Source organism: Poeciliopsis prolifica, unplaced genomic scaffold (genome assembly GCF_027474105.1).
Source record: "Poeciliopsis prolifica strain line A6 unplaced genomic scaffold, Auburn_PproV2 SCAFFOLD048, whole genome shotgun sequence".
Taxonomy (NCBI): Eukaryota; Metazoa; Chordata; class Actinopteri; order Cyprinodontiformes; family Poeciliidae; genus Poeciliopsis; species Poeciliopsis prolifica.
The window spans coordinates 2,144,736-2,165,727 of NW_026562423.1; the positions used below are offsets into that span (position 1 = coordinate 2,144,736).

Below are 20,992 nucleotides of genomic sequence, written 5' to 3' on the forward strand. Positions count from 1 at the left end.
TTTTTTCTCTCTCTCTTTTTTTTATCGCTCCGTTCGACTGACATTCCATAGTGCTGACTCTAAAGTCATTTTCCCGCAACATGAATGCGTCAGGTTTTTTTTTTCCCTCATCCCTTTTTATATCAACTCCTATTCCCTCCCACACTCACACTTCAGAAGTCTCTTTCATCTGCACATTTCTGCCATATCAGGGGTGAGAAAGCAGCAGCGGAGGGAGGAAGGGAGTTTTTCCCTCTAAGTGCGTCGCCTTATCTCGGCCGCGTGCGGAATCTACACTCCTCCGCCATCGTTTTCGCTCTGAACTCCAAAAAAAAGTCAATTAATTGTTGTCCTATAATTACACCGCGATTGTATCTGAACATTTGTATCTTTTCAACACCATTAAGAGCTCCAGGTTTCATAAGCCTCCAGTTTAAATATAGACTTATGTTCTTGAGTTATTGAACTTTGCCGTTTTACAGCAGCAACAACCGCAGCGTCTGCCAGTACGGCGTGACATTTGTAAAACAATACAGCCAATAAAAGCAATAATGTGGGTTATGTAATCTGTTTTAAGAGGGAAAAAAATGCAGGTTTAGCAAGCTAAATATGTTCCTTTAAATGTTTTATTAGCAAGCTAAAATTGTAACTTCACGCTTAATTTAAAATTAAATATTTAGCTCTAACCCAAATATTTACTTTATAGCTAAATATCTATTAGCAAGCTAAATATTTACCCTCAAACTTAATACTTTGTCAGGAAGCTGGATATTTATCTCCAAATTAAAGAAAATATTTATTTTGCAGCCTGATATTGATTAGCAAGCCAATTTGGCTTTGTTAGGAAGCTAAAGATCTCTGCAGATCTTTTAGCTGAGCTGTATTTGGGCTTAGCTACATACTTAGCTTCAAATTGCATGCTCAGCGAAACTAAATATTTATTTTGAATGTAGACATATATATATTAGCAATCTGAATATTTAGCCTCAAACTAAACATTTAACTCCAAACTAAAACTGTAGTTAGCAAGCCAAATATTTATTTTGAAGCAAGGTGAAATATTTAGCTAATCTGCAAGTTAACCTGCCGATTATTGGAAGTGGATTGCCAAAAATAAAAGCTGGCACTTGCGAACATTTATGTAAACTCATGTCACACCTTCATCCTTTCTTTTCCTCTGATATTTACCTTATTCAGTGTGCAAGCTAAATAGTTAAAGTGATTTGCCAACTAGATATTTAGCTAACAAGCTAAATAAGCAAAACATTTAGTTTTTTACCTAAATAAATATTTAGCTTATTTAGGTTGCTCACTAAATAGTTTGTTTATTAATTAAATATTGAGTTTGATAGAGTGGCATTTTTAAATTATTGAATTATATAGTGATAATATGTCTTGGAAAATTAATTCCCGTTTCTTTATTTTATGACAGTTTATCTTATAACCTAAATCATTGCTGCCTTGTTTTGACCGGGTCACTTTAAAAACAGTGCCGCATATTTCAGGCGCATGATGTATTATGGGTTTTTATTCACCCTTCAAATCAACCATTGCACTACGATGACATCATTTAGTTTGTCTCTGCAGACCTTTTAGCTGAGCTGTGTTTGAGCTTATTTAGACGTTAAATCAAGCAAACGGGATGTTGAAAGAGGATCAAAAGCTGCATTTGTCTGGAGGTGTTCACACGCAGCCATCCAAGTTCCTGCAGCTTCTGAATTCAAAACTGTTTTCCTGCTGACAAATGTTTGTTTTCAGGCTGTAAATGCCACAACAAAGCTGGAAATAGCTTTGAAATGATGTATTATTATGTGCTTTTTTTTCTATCACAAAAAACCCCACAAACTTAGAAACCAGAAAGAAAAATGCACAACACATGATAAAAAGTAAGTTTTCTTCATATATTATATATATATATATATATATATTTTTTTTTTTTTTTTTTTTTTTTTTTTCATCAGTGCAAAGAGAATAAATGCTAAGCAGATAAATGTTTTTAACAAATTAAATAAATAGTACTTCCTCATGTTTTGGTACAGTAAAAACAAATTCTAGTTTTATTATTCAAAGTCAAGCAATTTTCACCTCTCACATTAGCAGAAGTTCATTCATCTCAGTACTTTTAGGAGACCTGGATGCTTCAGTTCCCTGATTTGTGTTGTATATATTTTGGAAAGGGTTTATGGGGAAAACTCCCCTGGGGTCTTGTGATCTGCAGCATTGTCAAAACATTATTTATCTTTAATCACACAAAACCTGCAGAAAAAGTTCCGCTGCTTTCCACAGTTTGTGTTTGTGCTAGGCTAATGCTAGCTTGTTTACTCACTCCGTTTAAGCGAATTCAGGTGCGGTCTGAATGGATATGTGAATGCCAAGAGGACTGGAGACCTCTCTAAAAGTAGGAAGTGGACTATAGTGCAGGGCATTCTGGGTAAATACAACCAAAACAAAAATACTAGTCTAGCGCTCGTAGGAGAAATGGTTTTTGTCTCAGACAAAAGAGAAATTCTACAACCACTAAAATCTGACTCCTCTCCATTTTTGGTTACATTTTATGAAGAAGGAAGTTGTTCAGAGGTTTTTGTGTCATTTCCTTCAGTAGTATTTGTTGCAGCGCCACCTCAGGCGAGGAGGGGAACTGGTTTTGTCATAGGGTGTGGAAACACACCGCACCAGCTGAAAATGTGACAAATGTTTCAGGCCCCAACTGGACCAAGTCTGCCACACAGTTAGATTCAAAGAAGACATCCAAGATTTGATTTACAAGTGTTTATTGTCTCATTTTCACTTTTCCAATCCGTACACACCAAATTAGGCTGTGAATGTTTAAAATTCTCCATCTAAAATCTAGAACTACACAGATCTCTGTGATCAGGACCGAATACCTAGAATCCAATTGGAACATCTTGAGTTTGTTGTTGTTTTTTTTTTTATACAACGTCTGTTAAATTCTGTCAATTTCTCCTCTTGAGTTTGGATATGCTTCTCTGTGATGTCTATGAAACACCTTAATGCCACCTGTCAGTCAGGAGGGTTTGTTTTGATGCCGGAAAAACTGCAAAGGTCAGTAGGGTGGGAGCGGTGGGGTGAAATCTTCCGACTCCTGTCAGAATCGTTTTCTATTTCGCTTCCTGTTATCAGGATGACTTCTGACTGAAAGTGTTATTTTCACTTGAGCATCCAGTGACAGTTGTTTTTGTTTCTTTAGCAATGAAATGAGCTCTCAGTGCATGCATGCCTGTGTGTGTGTCTGTGTGTGTGTGTTTGGGAGTTTTGAGGTGGAACCGTTTCCTGCTAAAGTTCACTTCCAGAAATTTGCCCTTTAAGCCTGAGAGGAAGAGATGGAGCCATGTGTCCTCCCTCCTCTGCCTCTTGAGAAAAACACATAAATTCTGTATAATCAAGCCTCTGGCATGCGGATATTAATAATGTATGAAAAAGCGCAGGGAGACAACAAACTCACCCACATGCACACGCATGCGTGCGAGACTCTGTGACTGGTGGCACAATGATGTCTGTGTTACCAAATAAAGCCAAAAACCCAGATCAGACCCACATCAGATGAGCCTCCAAATCCCATTTGATTCCCAGTTTAATCCCTGACTCCATCATGTAGAACTTGTTTCCATCAGCCTACAGCCTGGCTGCCTCTTCGTTGGAAATCGTGCACAGCTAACGACACCTAAATCTACACCTGTCCTCTGAAAACAAAAGTACCTGGCGTGTCATCAGTTAGTTTTAGTAAATCTTCTTTTACAGGACAGGAGAGCATTTCACGTTTTAGAGACGTTTAATCCATGGAACGTATATTTTCCGTTTGGATTGCTTGGATCACGTCCACGTTTTAATTTCACTTCGATCCTCGTCCTGCTAAATGCTCATATAAAGTTTAACGAGAGTCTAAATTACAACACTGGGAAGAAATAAACTGAGTCTGGGCTCTAACATCAACATCAGACACAATGCGAGTTGCTTTGCAATAGAGGGTGGGCACCAAAGCATTTGGGTTTCAATCTGCCCTTTAAATACATTACATCTCAATACACTCTTCTGGTCTAATTGATGTTTTTTTGTTTCCCCAAGGTTCCGAATCCTGTGCAACAAGATCATCACCCACAAGATGTTCGACCACATCGTTTTGGTCATCATCTTCCTCAACTGCATCACCATCGCCATGGAGAGGCCTCGCATCCATCCCACCAGTGCGGTGAGCGTCAAAGCTTCCTCTGCTACGTTAAACTCTTGACACCGCTGGCACTCAGCCTTCAGCGATGCACAGAGAGAGAAATGTAATGTATTAATCATGAACAGAAGTTCCATAGGTGTGCGAGTTGATAATGGAGGCACTCTGTGACAGCTTAACAAAACCCCAAAGAGAGATGCAGGAAGGAAAAAAAAAAGAAAAAGCACCTGTCAGCGAGTCCAAACGCAAGGCGCTCGCACTGGCCAGAATTCGTTCTGTGGCTCACACTCGGCAGAGAATTGGAGCGGAACATCGTGGAAGTAGGGAACCACTCCTGTTTGATTGTGTGCCAGTTGCTCTGGGTGATGTGTGCTTTACCCTCTGTATCTGCCGCTCTGCATATTCAGCACCGCCACCTCCACAGCTGAGGCGTTATCCCTTCAAACAGGGCAGGTGTGGCGGAAAGACATGCTCTATGGAGAAAAACAACAAGCGAAGGCCCACAGCCGTAAATACTGTCCCTTTGCTACACAACTCATACCCCATCTAACCTTTTCACATCTTGGCAAATAAATAGTCTTTATGTGGCACAAAAAGGATACGATGAAAATTGTCAATAACCCTAAATATAGTATTTATGCTTGAGCATGTTGTTCTGTACTGTCTGTCATTTTGTTCCTGTATGTTTCTCTTTTTCAATAAAGTTACTGGGGATTGGGAGGACGAGAACGTGACTATGCGACGTTTTTCAACCACTTCAAAACAAAAGCGTGAACGTAAACGGCTGACTACCTGAAGAGTCCTTATCAGTCGATTTCAAACTTTGAGGCAGTTTTCACATAAATCTTGCCCTATTTGTGGTTGAGTGTCTCCGGAACGTCTTATTCTGCTTGTTTTGTGTTCTCATAATTGATTAAATTACTTGAGCTCCGATGTGCATGGCTGAAGTCCAGAAAGGCGAGATGTTTGGGGCCCACCTGTACTAATCAGGACAAAGAGATTACACACACGCACGCACGCATACACACACACACACGTAGGTGGATTCCTTCTCTCTTACCTCAGCCTGCATAAACAGATTTCAATATCAGCAATCAGTCGTGCTAACACTCAAATCAAACAGTGGTATTCCAAAAAGAAAAAATGTGTCCCTCCCCCCTGTTCTGAATCCTGTTGTCATTATTGAAATAGGAAGAAAGTGCATGACGCAGCAAGCTGCCTGAGACAGGAAAGAGAACGGTGGTAATGGTCCTCCACATCCCATATTTGCCACGGCTGGTCATTTGTCCGTCTGGCTTGTTCCGTATTAATGAAGTCGATTGTAAATCGATTTTGTTCCGAGCCGCGTACAACATGCCCAACATGTATAATTCATCGTTTTGTTGCGACCGTTTTGTAAGGAGCCGCTTTTTTATGTTCCATCACCCTCTGTGTTAGTTTGACAAAAAGAAAAAAACACCAACAGGGCTTTCACTGAGTCTGAGTGTATTCATCGTTACGCAGATGAAGTGCTTTTGGGTGTTGAATGCTGGCTGAATAATTAGCTTATTATCCTTTGCATTTGACCCGTCGTTCGTTTCTGTTTTCATTTGGCGCTGGGAGGGGGGGTTGCCCGGATACAGCCACGCTGCATCTGAGTGTAAAACATTGAGGAGCATCACATAATCTATGAGGATTTATTTCTAACCGAACCGGGGGAGATTACATTACTGTCCGAAGCTCTGAATTGAACCGTATCGGCATTGAATGTATAAATACAATATGAACCGGTGGTAGAAATCCCTTTGAGAAAGTTTCTAGACGTAGCGAATGTGACCGTTGTCACAGTAACCAAGCCGCCTCGTTTATCCACCAGAAGGAAAGAGAGAGAGAGATGACGGTTGCATCTGCAGACTGGAATTTATGGACCATCTCCACTGAAGAATTTCTACTGATGTCATTCCTGTTGTTCCCAGCCTGCCGTCTCCGTTTGTAGTGTACACATGTGACTCCTCGGAGCATGTGCGATGGCAGTCGGAGGCCGTGGGAAAGACGGCCACCTACGCCCACACACACACACGCACACACACACACACACACAGACGTTTAGAGGCAGGACAGGGTCGTCTTTTCCTTAGGCAGAGGGGGGAGCAGGGAAAATAAGCACTCGGTGAGGGGATCTTATTCTTGGTAGCCTTCGTGTTTTCCCTCTTCTGTCCTCGTTGAGGTTCCTAAGTAAGCTCCCGTCAAAAGGAGGCATGCTGAAACGTGAAAAGCATCCCTTCGACAGGAAAACGCTTACTTTAAGTAACCTCGACTGCGCTCTTGAATATTTGTAAAGAAAAGAATGTTAATGAGATTCCTAGCTTGAATATTTTATGGAGTGTGAATAAAGACCAAGCCTCATAAGGGGCCCTGCCAGCTATCATTAGACTGCAGCAGGAGTGTTTATAGAAAAAAGATGAGTTCAGATAAAATATGAGGAAAGTAGCTGCCTCATGCATTATTGAGTGGGACTCTGGATTAGTTTAGAGGCAAAACTTTAGGCTCAGCGGAAAGCAAAAGAATAAAGATGTTGGGGAGGAAAACAGGGATCCTAACCGTTTTCATGTCGCCTGGTCGTTCTGCAGGAGCGGATCTTCCTGACGTTCTCCAACTACATCTTCACCGCAATCTTCGTGGCAGAGATGACTGTAAAGGTGAGATGTTCACACACATTTGTTATTTTTTCTGTATTCATTTAACTGCTAAAGAACAGTTTGATTCGTGGGATTTGCATGAAAAAAATTAACAACAATTTGGTCTACAGCAGTTATGGAAAGCCAGACATGCCACAATTCAATAAATCACAATGTGGGGAAAAACTTGTTGAACTACAATCTTTTTATCCTGTTCATATTTAATATAACTTTTTGACAGAACTATGATGGCTGTTTCATGTCAATGAAGTAAACGTGAAACTTTGCATGCAACATGAAACTATTGGATACTTTATGTATCCAATAGCACCGGGTGGAAAAAAAAAAAGATCTTAAACATCTCAGATCACCTCACAGTTAAAAAAAAAAAAAGATAGCATAAGAATAAAAGACAGAGCAACTAGACTTGATAAATCCACTTCAGTGGCAAAGTTCCTTATAAAAATAAAATCTCCCTTATGGCTCCAGATGCTCTAAACCCCTGAAGCACAAAGGAAAATGGAGAGAAAATGAGTTCAAAAAAGAGACTAGAGAGAACAAACATGCATTCACGCACAGGAGAAGAATCGTCTCGCCTGGATTAAAATGACTTTGCTTTGAATGGGGGTCCGTGGAGGCGTGGGCAGCAGCGAGTGGAGGCAGAGGAGAGAAAAGTTCATGGGTGTCACTCATTCAAAGCCTCTGTCTCTATTTTTGGACCAGTTACTTAGGAATGTTGGGTCGCCGTACACGCACACACACATGTTTCTGTTATTTCAGATCATCTTGCATTGCAATGCATTTCCTGAACGCCTATTCTGTTTTAATTCAACTTCAATTCAGCCTAAACTCAAAGAGCAGCTGAACTTAAACAAGTTTAGATATGGGCCCCAGAAAATTCTATTTTATCTAGTATGATTTTATAATTTTTATATAAAAAATTAAATAAATATCCTCAAATTCCAGTTTCCTGTTTCAGTTTGTCTGAATTCGTTTATTTTCCCATTTTTACCATGTTTATTAATCCAACAAGTTTGGAATAGGGTGAAGAAAAAAAAATCAACAAATCAATACTTCGTCATTATTTCCTGTCTTGTATCACAACCGCTGTGGTTTAACAGAACATTAGTTTCCCCTCATTTTCAGGGAAACCAAACACGTATAAAGCATAAAAGAAAATATACATTTTAAATATGCTTCAACTCATCACAAACATATTTATCTACTTCCAAATTTGATTTCGGACACAGAGCAGGAAGCACCTTCATATTAGATAGCACTTTCGACTGATTTATTTAAATGTATAAGAGTTAGCAGCCAGCTAACAGAGCTAGCAGCTCGGTGGAACAATATGAGGTGTGGATAAGTGCTCATATAGTTAGCAGTAATCGTAAAGTGGGAAAGTAGTAAAGCAGTAAGATGTTCTGTAACGTAACAAAGTAGGCCACACTTTAACTTCAAGGGGAGTTAAAGTGTGGCGTGCATTTGTATTTCCCCGATTTATCTTTGTTAGGATTTTTGAGAACTGCTCATTCTTCTTTCGTTCCTTCCGCTTGTGGTGAAAAACAATTTTGGAAATTAAATAAATGTGAACACATTTCAGGAGCTGCATATGCTATTTGCTAAAATCAAACTATGATGATCATGCGCTCAGGTTTGATTGTAGTAGATGTTTTGGAATGCATGAAGTAAAAAAAACAACAAAAACAAATAGGCACGTTGGCTTGTTTTAATATGAGAGAGAAAGTGCAGGGTGTACAAATTGCTTTTTTGACAGGTAGATATGTGGAGAATATAGTTTGAGAAATGAAGTTTGGAACGCTTTGAGGCTTTCTAATGTTTGCAGCCAAGAAGACAATCAGTGAACAACGAGCATCGAGCTGGGCAGTAATGAATAAATGAAAAGCTCGATAGAAAACCAATCTACTGCCGCATAGATAAAAAGAAACAACAAAAAAAACTATGCATGGGATTAAATCATCCTGTAGAGACCAAAATTTTCAGACGAACAACCTCTGCTATTCTTCATTCTTCATGAGAGTATAATCGCGCTCTACGTCGCCCTCTGCTGTTTCAGATTGCGGCCATGGGCTTTTTCTTCGGGGACAAAGCCTACCTGAGGAGCAGCTGGAACATCCTGGACGGGATGTTGGTGATGATTTCTGTCGTCGACATCCTGGTGTCTCTCATCTCCAACACGGGAACCAAAATCTTGGGCATGCTCCGAGTGCTGCGGCTGCTGAGGACGCTCAGGCCGCTCCGGTAAGAACCAGGGGAAAGTTCTTTACAAAGTTCCCCCTTGTAACTGTGCTACAGGAAAGGCCAAGGTTACTCAGACAACAGCCTCTGTCTCAATACTGGAACTACAGAAGTCCACAACACAACAAGACCTGCGATGCTGCTAAAAAGTTATTCAAAGCAGGGCTGCTCGATGTGCTGGTGCTGCAATATTGGGACGCTATGGTGCTTGTCATCAGCCTCATTTCCGTTGACCAAATTCGAATCACAAAAATAAATGTAATTAATTGAAACATTTCAATCAATAAATTATTTATTTATTTTAAATAGTATCAGTTTTTTTTTTGCCGTATCAAGAATTAGTGCATTTCACAAAACACTTTTTTTAAAGCTTTTGTTTGCCGTAGTGGCCTTTATTTGAGAGCGGCCAAACAGGAAAGTCAGTCATGAGAAAGAGGGAAATATGTCATTAGGCTGGGAATTGAACCCGCAACATCTGTGTCGAGGATTAAAGCTTTCAAACCACACCAATGGTGTTTCTATTGGTGTGCCATGTAGCACACCAATAGAAACACTTGTTATCGCATCACTCTAGCTACAGCAGTTTGTGAAGTGTTTATTTGAGGTCTGAAGGTTTTACTCTTACTCTTCTGTAAAATTGCGGGCTACAATTTTCCAAAATCACCGCATATATATGTAGCCGGTCACAAGTAGGCGCGGCTTGTCGCTCCAACCACCGATTAAGAACTCGAAGTCTCCTCAGATTGGCTGATAGATGAGATGAGCGCCTTGGGTGAGATATATATCTCAAGTAACTGTTTACATGATTTGCTAACGGCTTATGTCGTGAACAAACTTATTCATGTGTGATTTTAATTTAATTTTTTATTTAATAAGGGTTGGGGGGTTCGATATAAGCAGAATATTGACAATTCTGCGCACATTGGTAACAGAAACACAGCTACAGATGCCGACGTATTCAGTTCAACTTTACATCCCCAGTCTTTGCTGCTGGTCTTCCCACTACATTCTCTTTTCCTTTCTGAACATGTTAATGAAGGCCACCTGAGTTTAGATATACCAAGTACCATTAGTAATGCGCTACCTTCGTCACTTAGCTTAGACACAGAAAAAGAAAAGTGGTAGCAGAGGCTAATTATCATGGAAAACATACAGAGGGTTTCTTACAGAGGACTTTTATTGACTTCTTCAAACTGAGACATAGACATGAATATAAAATGCATAACTGAGATACATTTTTTAAAAACTCAGCTTAAAACTTGATACTAATTGATGGTTTCATCACTTCTGTTGTCTGGATACTTATTCTGCTTCAGTTATTTTTTACTTGTGGCGGAATGAAATCCATCAGCTTTGGGGTTGCTCCCCAGATTCCCTCACCCAGGGGGCAACAGAGGCCTGTAAGTGGCCACTTATTAATTTGACATAATTCTCCTTAACAAGACAGGATCCATCTGCTGCGTACAACCGAAGCATGTCAGACACTTTGATGTAAATATCTTTTTTTTTTTTCATCCATATATGGTTCTCTTTAAGTCTGGCGTAGCTACAGACATTTTTTTCATTACAAAAAAGGGCTTTTAATATGTTACCTAGCCAAAAATATATTCTGAAATGTATTTGTTACATAATATGTATTAGCAAACATTTGCTTTTAAGTATTTTGTGGATAATAATGAATCGAGATCTTCAAGGTTTTTAACTGTAAATCCTTAAATATGCGTCCCAAGTTGTTGAGCATCATGCTTGATGTAGACGGAGTGTGTGTATTTGGGTAAGTATATGTTTGCGCGTGTGTGTGGAGGCATTTATTTTAGCATCAGACCCAAGTTATTGTCGCCACATATTAGGACAGTCGTGTTTATTTGAGCGGAAATGCAGCGGAAATCTCTAATCTGGAGACGCTTCTTGTTCTGGTCTAAAAATACCCGTATACGTCGGGTTTTTGAGCCACGGTTTGCGTCCGCCTGTCTCCTCCTGTGCGTTCGTATTCTCTCGGCTTCACGCTCGATTTGATTTACATCCTCATGCTCAGCGTCTCATTTGCTGAAGGGGAGCTCTGCTAGCTTTTTCCTCCGCCCCCACCTCCACCTCTTTTGAATATTTATCTCAGTTCTCGAGAGGAGCACGGAAATCAAATATTCATTCTCATCCCGCCAAATTTATCCCACCAAGTATCCAGTGATCTCTCCTCTTCCCGTCTTCTTGGTTTCTTGACGTTCACCTTTGACAGCAAAGTGAAGCCCTTTGCAGAGGCTGCTGCTGCTCCGCGCCGCCGTAAAGACGACAGGATGTTTTTGCTCTACTCCCAGTTTTGAGTTTCATCTGAAAGGTCTCTGAAAAGAAAGTTCTTTTGCTCTTTGAACATGTTCTCAGACAAGAAAAATAAGAACTTTAAAAGGTACGACGCTTCGCAATCGATTTAAAATCAACATCCGACTCTAAATAACTTAAAAAGCAAATTAAAAATGCTGAATTTTAGCTTAGCACACCTGAAACATCAACTCTGAACATTCCTTTGCTTCAGTTAGTTTTATATTTATTTCCCGCAGAGGGATATTAACCTATCGCAATATTGTAAATGATCCATGCCTTTATGTAATCTCTGCTGTAGTTGTACATAAAAAAAAAGATTAAATTAGATGATCACCTCAAATACATTACATCCACTGCTACATGTAGTTATGAAGTCATCAAATTTTAAATATATCAATATCAATACATAGAAACTTCTTGAAACCTCCTTTATGGCGTAAAGTGATTAAAAAGGACGCATAGCATTCAACAGAAGTAGAATTGTGTGTTTTTGTACAGCAATACACTTAGTTTAATTAAAAAAAAACACTTTGAGGAGGTGAAATATTAAAGTAACATTAATGAGTAATTGATTTAATCTGATCTAAATGTAACAAGCTGGATACTCGCAGGAGTGACCTTACTTTAACTTCTGCTGACTCCTCACTCTGTTAATCTCGGCCTTGCTTTATTTAATCCCTAGATGGCAGCAAGGCTGATGCAGACTTAATGTCAACCCCGAGAAGGTTTTAAAGTCAGATTAAAGAATATAAAGCAATTACAGCAGGAAATTGGGCAATTTCAGAGCGTAAGGCAAATATTATCTGGTGCAAAGGAGAGTGTAATGTCTTCGGTGTGAGGGAAATGCAAAATGGCAGCAGAGGGGAGAAAACGCTTGGGAGTCGAGGCGAAGGCGAGGGACGGAGACGGTAGAATGAAAATGACGAAAGAAGTAAAGCAAAAACAAAAGAGCTGAGGCGGCTTTGATGCTCTTCGTCAGCTGAGGCGGCACAATCGTAAAGCAATACAGTCGAATCGTTTTAAGGTGGTGATTGTTGTTTAATTCCGCAATGCAGCAGCTCCTAGGCAGATTCTACCACAAGTTGCTCTGGGCGAGCTGAGCAGCACAAAAAATAATAAAACCCCTTTAAAAGCATCTGTCTGGTCAATAACTGTAACTGTAACAATGGCTTATTCATGGGCACCAACTTTGCTAAAAATCCTCCAATGTCTGCCCCACACATACACACACACTTACAAAATCAAGCTGATTTAGTGTCAATCAACTGTACTACACATATTTCAGCTGCACAAACCAGCACCAACTCAGCACAAGTAATTTCTATCAGTTTTGTTTGAACTGATAGAATCTCCTTAGGATTCCAGGTGCATGTTGACATATGTTGTTCTCTCGTCTCCAACCAGCCTATCTCTAATACCCAGATGTAAATAATATATATTTGTATCTAACCAAAATCTTTTTGTGCTGTTGCACGGCTAAAAGCATCGCTTCATTAGCAACCAGGACCAGATAAATCATTTCAGTTCAATTTTTAATAACAATTTTTAAACCTTAATGTTATTCACTCGTTGTGAAGCATTTCACTGTCTTCACAGTCAATAAAACAGCCACCAAGTGAAAAAACTTTTCCCTCAGAGCTATTAAAACACATTAGGTAAGACGGAGATTAGTCATCCACAATGCCTCAGCATTAATACCAGGATCAGCCTGTTCCTGCAGTTTGATTGTGTCTGCCTCGCTCTTCAGCGGGAGTTTGAATTGGATCTTGTTGGTTTGTGTTTTTGCCTCTGGCGCTGCTGATGCCGATCTGGGAATATGCATCAATCACACGTCGTCATTAACATGCTCCCACGACCAAATCCCTGGCAGCTTGGAACTAACAAACACCTCTCTGTGTTTGCAAGCCAAGGATAAAGGCACATTTTGCCTTTTGTGCAACATGTGGCGAGAAAATTGCGTGCAAACACTGAGTGCCACACATGAAGTGCAACAACAGATGATTAGTGCATCATTGCTCTATGAGCGTGTCGCCGTTTTCCGTCGGAGTCGAGATATTCGCGGCACCTTCGGCTTTCGCTGGAAAAGGAGGTCTGCCGGAGTACAAGAGCATATGCACATGTGACAGGATGATGCATCAGCTTTGTTTAACAGAGCATAACTGAGCACACACACACACGCACGCACACACAGACTGGAGTCATTTATTATCCGGGCCGCAACTAGAGCTGAGGGTGTCGTCCCCGATTCCACCATGTGTCACCTAACGGCACGTTTCCGACCTCCGGCCGCGTCACCCGCTGTGCTGGGCCCACTTATCCCGCTTGACTCCAAGCTTCGGGTGTTGCAGTCAGTAGGTCGTCATTAGGTGTGTATGTTGATATATCTCCACTACTGGCAACTTCTCCCAGATTTCTGCTTGAGCTCATTCGTCAGCCGATGATGTGATTTTCTTGAGCCCTCTGAGAGGGAAGCTAATGTGCTAGCTGTCTCTTCTGTTGCCTTCCTTGACCCCTGATTTGCATCCAGTTGTAGTTAACATGATTTTTTAATGGCTTGGCTTATCAAATCTATTCGTATTCCTGAGCGTTTTCACATTTTCCAGCTGTTCTTTGAAGGCGTCAGAGGTTTTATAGAGCATTAGTGAACAAACGGCATTGTGAAGACCAAGGAACACAGCAAACGGGTTAGGGAGGACTTTCTGGAGAAACGCAGATTAGGGTTAGGTTATAAAACAGCATGCTCGCTTTGAACATCTCATTGGACTCTGATCTGTCAATTATTTGACAATGGAACTGATGTGATGCATAATATGAGCGGCAGAAGGCTTAAGACTGGGACTGAGGTTCATTTCCCATCAGGATACCAACCCTATTCATACCGCTGGACTGGCTTGGATCAAATCACATTAATGTTTTGAAATCGTCCTAAATCCAATTGAAAACATGTGGCAAGATTTTAAAACTGCCCCTGGCAGACGCGTTCCATCCAATCTAAGCTTGGGCGACTTTGTGAAGATGATCAGGCAAAACTTGCAGCCTCTGGACGTGTAAAGTCGGAGTGGTGTTTCAGCCGTAATGGCAACCGAGATGAACACAAAGCCCCCAGATTTCTATTTGTGGAAAGAAAACAAAGAAAACCCAGAAACCCCGTTCGGAATTTTTAAAACAATAATAAAAAGCTGAACCTCCTCCTCTCCTTGTTTTCATCTCTTTTTCTGCATCCCGGCGTCACTCAATCAGCGTTCGCATTGTTTGAACACCCCTGCCTCCTGTTTCCCTGCTTGTTGTCCCCCGCCCCGCCCAAACCCTTTTCCTCCTTTTTCTTTTCTGAATAATTTCCCGGCGGCACAGATGGAGGCGGGTGTGCAGGTGTCGAGCATCTCCGCGCGCTCCTCTCTGCCTCCTCTGAGCCGCACACAAAACAGGAACATGCTGTGAAATTATGCAGATATTTAGATTGGAAGCAAAGAACTTTTCTGTTTTTTTCCCCCCCCTCCAAGCAGCTTCACGCAATCTCTAGCTCATCCTTTTCATGTCCCGTACAAAGGCAAGTCCTTCGCCTGTTTGTGTACAGCCTGCACTGTATTATCAGAGAACACTGATTGGGAGTAAGTGCTTCGTCCTTCCATCATTTTTCCTCCTTAACTGTTTTCAGACTGAATCTGGAAAGTGGAGCATGACGCAAGAAGGTAGAAAGATGAATGAAGAGTTTTATCTCCTCATGCAATAATTAATTGCACACACACATACAGTATGCTCTGAAACCCCGGATGTTCGAGGACACCTTTGTACAACACCTCCTGAAAAATGAGACCTACAGTTCTTGAACACTGCTGCCCCCTACGAATCAGAGGCGGCATCGCACCCGCACCCTAGAATTTGTTTCATTCTTTTTAAAAAGAAAAAAAACCCACAGAGCATCAGCTCAGCTTTGTGTTTTCGAAGCAGGCGTATTGATCTCGCGTCTCTTCTGATCGGGTTGTTGAGTCAGACTTCCCTCAACAGTCTGCGCTCTCGAAAGAGAGAAGAGAGAGAGAGAGAGAGAGAAACAAAGTCTAAGCAGATCATCGCGCTAATGACTTCTCTCACTGTGCAGCGTTGTATGGCTTCGGTCACACCTGCTTGTGAGTCACCTTCTCCATCATTCCACTATTTTCCTCCAACTTCTGCGGGAGAACGTTGGACGTTTTGTTGTTTTGTTTGCACCTGAAGTGATTTTTTTATTTACTCAAAGTTGTTGGGAAATAAAAGGAGAACAAAAAAAAGGTTTTCAAACAATTTTAGTAAAAAAAGTCTGAAAAGTGTGGTGTGTGTGTGTGTAGTTTAGTTTGTTAGTGTATTTAAATTAATAAACTATGTCACAAAAAACATTAATAAAAAATTATTTGCACCAGATTTAGCTTAAGCTAGTTCCCATTGGTAAATCGGCCTCAGAATGGCCTAGTCAAAGTACAGTCTGATTGAGCTGGAGGATTTTTTGCTGGAAGAACAAGAGGCAAAAATTTCAGTTTCTAGATGTGAATTTGCACTGGATTTATTTAAGGGGCTTCGGGTAAAAAGGGGCAGTACATCTTTACTAGTGAACAATAATGATAACAATAAATAAGTTGACATATTGATAATTTTCCTTCAAGTTCAGAACTATACCTTATGATTTGTCATATAAAATCCCAATAAAATACTTTTTTTTAAATGGTTATAAAGTAACATGGAACACATTATGTATATACTGTATGTGCTTCTAGGTTTCAGATTAGCTGGGAAGCTCATCTGGAGCTCAGCTGCAGCACCGGGAGCCTTGCTGGCACTAATTGCACATTCTCATCAGTACATTGGCTTAATTAGATGTGTCTGTTTCCTCAACTGCAGAAATCGAAAAGATGGCAAGAACAACGAGAGCAGAAAGAAAGAAAATCAAAAGAAGTTCTTTGCAAAGCACTAATAATAAATAATTTAAATAATAATAATAATAAAAAACAATGCGTACATGTTATCTTAGCCTCTTGCAATGCTCAGAGTATATGGAGGTGGAGAGAGAGAGAGAGAGAAAGAAAGAGAGAGAGAGAGAGCGAGCGAGTGCTCCAGGCACCCCTTCTCCATCTGGTCTCATCTGTACAGTAGTGACCTAACCGCTTGCTGCACAAACACAGAGGCCCATGCGGATCACTAACACCCTGTCCTATGCCGTGTTCCAGCGTGATCAGCAGAGCTCCGGGGTTGAAGCTGGTGGTGGAGACTCTGATGTCGTCACTCAAGCCTATCGGGAACATCGTGGTCATCTGCTGTGCCTTCTTCATTATCTTTGGCATCCTTGGAGTCCAGGTGAGAGGAAAGAGCACTACATACAGGATCAGAAAACTTGCTAAGCCTGGTGGTTGGCTGCTAGGGCAGTCATTCATCCGGCGGCACATCATCTTTTTGACTAAAAAATATATGAAGTTGACAGGAAATTTGAAAATATCACATGATAATTATGTGTTATTGAAATATCTCAACACCAACTATAAAGTCTTAAAAATGCAAACATTTGAGAAAAAAACTTAAACAAGGCAACGCTTAGCCTGGTAGGGGCAAAAGCTAAACCTTGTGGCTCACCAGGTTATAATCCACTGGAGGAATCCCGACAGGATGACAGGAGAGTCCTTTTTTTCTTGAAAATGCAACAAATTGTAGTTTCTACATATGTTCTCTTCACTATACCTTATTCATGGGCATTACTTATTTGGGCTGAGTAAAAAGTGCAAAGCCAAGTGTCTCCCGGTACCAATAGAGACCGTGCCTCTGGAGCAGTTTGAGCTTCTGTTTATCCTTCATCAGTGTGCTAATGACCATAAACCATCTGTCCAAGTGAAGTCCTGAAACATTGCTGGCTGTGAGGATACCTTGAGGAATCCTGAATCCTCTCCTCATTTCAGAGGCCTTTCTAGTTAAAAATGTGCATTTTATTTGGCTAAACATTTCTATAATGCAGCGGTTGATTAATTTTGTATAAGCTTTCTTACATATCACCTGCTTTAGACCCTAAAACCAAAGGCCAGCTTCAAGGTTACAGTCCCTCGACCTCAGTCACCTGAGCAGCTTTGCTGGGTCATGCTCTGGCCAGAGATCCCATTAAAATCTCAACTTCCAGTACTGATTTCACAGTCTGAGACAAATCAAGTGTGCATTTCCTCAGTGAAAACAATCCTTCTCTGAATGGGCTTTCCTTCCGCTGAACGCTGGAATGAAACCCAACGTTTGTGAAGTGGCTTTATGAATGTTTTGTGTTTTTTCTCCGTAGCTTTTCAAGGGGAAGTTCTTTGTGTGTCAGGGGGAGGATGTGAGGAACATAACCAACAGGACAGACTGCGAAGGCGCCCACTACAAATGGGTCCGGCACAAGTACAACTTTGACAACCTGGGGCAGGTAGGAAACCCCATACCCATAACCTGTAATCCTTAAGCTTAAAACCAGGTCGATGCTGATACTGATAACTGACCACGCCTACCGCCAACTCTATGATATAACAGTGTTTCTCTGGTTTCTTGTTTGAGGTGTCCCAGAAAGAAGCTTAGGTCAGCCAGTCAAATTGTTATCTGCATTCAGGTATTGATTGGTTCTGTGGCACAAGGTCTTCTAACTGACCTAGAGGACCTTTGGTGAACTGAAATTTTCATCAGGGAAAGAAGAAATTGAGTATCAGTATTGGGTTCTATTTCCAAACATTGAATAAACTTGATTAGTAGACTTGGTTTGAATGAGGGGCTTTCGGCCTCAAAGACAACACTGTGAACTCCTATGTATTCTTAAGTATTAGTCAAATGTGAGTACTTTTGAATAACAAACACAAGCCCATACCTCAGCCCAAATAAAATCCATGGTTGAGACCTTCTTTCAATTGTCATCGCAGCCCATAACCTCCTTCATGCTATTGCTGGCAGTACTGTCTGGACATGGGTCATCCACTCCAGGCCTCGAGGGTTGTTGGTGTCCTGCGGCTTTTAGATGCAGCTCTGCTTCAACACATCCGAGTCTAAAAGCGAGGTCATTAGCAGGAGTCTGGAGAACTTGACAGGATACAGAGGACATTATTCAGACAATCGATTTAGGTGTGCTAGTCTAGGGACATATCTAAAAGTTGCAGGGCAATGGCCCCAAAGGTCTGATTTGGCTTTACTGACTTTGAGATGTGATGATAAGAAAAAAAGATAGAAGATTGTGTACATTTAATACAAATTTCCTCTTTTGCTTTTCTATCAGGCATTGATGTCTCTTTTTGTCCTGGCCTCAAAAGACGGATGGGTGGATATTATGTATGATGGCCTTGATGCTGTAGGAGTGGATCAACAGGTAAGTATCTTAAGATGTTGACAGAACTACTGCTTGTGGTTAGTTTGACTCTTTGCCAAGTCCTGCAACAATCTTGAACTTAAAATTTTCATAACCATGAAAAAAAACATGTTCTTTAGACGTTGTGGCTTTATTTCATGAAGCCTCTGGGAAACTAAAATCATTCCCTTTTTCTTGTGTATTCCAGCCAATAATGAACTACAACCCGTGGATGCTGCTCTACTTCATCTCCTTCCTCCTGATCGTGGCCTTTTTTGTGCTCAACATGTTCGTGGGCGTGGTGGTGGAGAACTTCCACAAATGTCGGCGCCACCAGGAGGCCGAGGAGGCCAAACGCAGGGAGGAGAAGAGACTGAAACGAATGGAGAAAAAGAGACGGAGTAAGGAGAAGGAGCTGGCTGGTCGGTAGTCTTTCCACATCTTTCTGAGTCCTGCTTGAAATTGAGCTTGAGCCTTTTTTTATTTTTCTTTCTTTCCTTTTGCTTTTTAATTTGGTTTGGCCAAATCTAAAAGAACGCAATTAGTGAGCTAGCGCCAATCATAGTTGCTACTGTGCGGTAGAACCTTCCCTTTCTATTGACAATCCTCTTCCCCTTTTCCTTTAGATCCTCCTTCCCCCAGGATAGTTTGCAATGTAGTCTGGTGGTCATTTGCTCTGGCTCTGCAGACCCAACCGCAGACTTTGGTTGCTCTCCTTCAATACTAGCATCAGGTTTGACACGCTGGTTGTTGAGAAAAGCTCCCAAAGTTGGAGGGTCTAAGAAGTTAGAGCAACTGACCATTGGCGTTTCCCCGTCATTCCTTTCCCACTGCCCTTACCTTGCCTGGTCTACCGTAGACGTCGTGCTTGGGATGGCCCTTTGAAGCATGCCCAGTGGGTGCTGAAATACAGGGCTTGCATGGTAGAAGATACACAGAGCTAGAGGGAGGGGGACTTATTGAATAATAAATCAGGTGAGCTCCCCCCCTCCCTTCCTCTTTTCTGCATGTGGTTTAGTACAGCCGCAGGGGGCAAGGGTTGAACTACAATCTGGACGCTACGCCTTAGCTGAGATGTGGGATCACTGCAGAGGAGATTTGTAGGGCTGAGAGCTCATTTCCCCTCCCCTGCGGCTGTATAGGAGTTCATAACAAGCTGCCTGTTTTGATTTTTGCCCCTTCCACTGCTTCCGACACCTTCAAAAAAAAAAGTGGTGTTAGCTGATGCTAGCCTTAGCTAGCATTAGCTAGCATAAGCTGTTTTGAATCAAGTGCCTGAACTCATGGTATTGTATTAGAGATGCACCGATGAGAATTTTGCTGCCGACTTTCTATATTATGGTTTAGATAGGATTTAGACTTTGGTCCAAAGTTATTTAGTCAAAGTAATCCACACTATTTCCTGAGTAACGAAATTCCACAACCCGTCTATTCAGGGATTTTCTTTGTTTTGTAGAGCAGATATGCACTACTCGAATGAAAAGCTGAAATTCCTACATTCAATGCTCCTCAACATGCTATCGGCTGGCCTTTTGAAAGCAGCCAGTCCCATTTATTTTCCTTGGTGCTGATCAATGTTCCCTTTAAGCTGCGCGCCTGCGCAATCGCGCACTGCTCACATAATCTCAGCGCACAAGAAAATCTATGTAGCGCATAAAATAAAGTCCAACGTAAAGTTTTGACTATGGACCAATAAAATTTTTCCGTACTACTTTGCGATCGAACTCAGTGAGTGACAGGAATCCAGCCAATGATACGATACGGTTCACTTTCGCGCTGATTGGCTGCGTGTACGTAGGTTACGTGCCTTGGTCATATGCGCCGTGCAGGTGAGAATAGGCTAAGTGTACAACCAGTGGAGAAGTGAGAAGACGTGAGAAGCGAGAAGGGCAGACGTGAAAAAAACTGTATTGAAATATTTTACAAGAATTTATACTGCATCACAAGCTACAGAAAACATTTCATTGTGCAAAATGTGAATGTTTTAATATGAACAAACATTTATGTCTGAAAGGTGTAATGTCTCATTTCTCACCCTGGCTGAAGCAGGACTCTTACTTATGCATGCATCTCATGAACAGCAATGTTTTCTCTTTTTTTTTTATTTTAATTGAGCAAATCACTTAAATTAAAAGCAAACGAATGAAAATTGCTGATGTAATTTGATTTTTTTAATAAGCCATGCAACTTTCTATGATCCCAGATTTATGATACTTGTGCGTGGCCACGCCGTGTACACTGATGATGCTCACAGTGGTCCTCAGTGTGCCCAGGAAGCTTGTGTGTACG

General features: G+C 41.2%; 1 protein-coding gene across 17 annotated transcripts in view; it reads left to right on the forward strand.

Moving 5' to 3' along the window:
* Positions 1-20,992, forward strand: part of cacna1g (calcium channel, voltage-dependent, T type, alpha 1G subunit) — a 237,074-nt gene that overhangs the window by 177,209 nt on the left and 38,873 nt on the right. For 13 of the 17 annotated variants that reach the window (XM_055057671.1, XM_055057672.1, XM_055057656.1 and 10 more), the window contains 7 exons: positions 4,063-4,186; positions 6,772-6,840; positions 8,897-9,081; positions 16,590-16,716; positions 17,675-17,800; positions 18,635-18,724; positions 18,912-19,104. In XM_055057671.1, coding sequence (XP_054913646.1) covers positions 4,063-4,186; positions 6,772-6,840; positions 8,897-9,081; positions 16,590-16,716; positions 17,675-17,800; positions 18,635-18,724; positions 18,912-19,104 — 914 coding nt within the window. Of the gene's footprint in view, positions 1-4,062; positions 4,187-6,771; positions 6,841-8,896; positions 9,082-16,589; positions 16,717-17,674; positions 17,801-18,634; positions 18,725-18,911; positions 19,126-20,992 lie in introns of all 17 variants that reach the window. The other 4 variants (XM_055057661.1, XM_055057662.1, XM_055057673.1 and 1 more) reach the window with 1 other exon arrangement.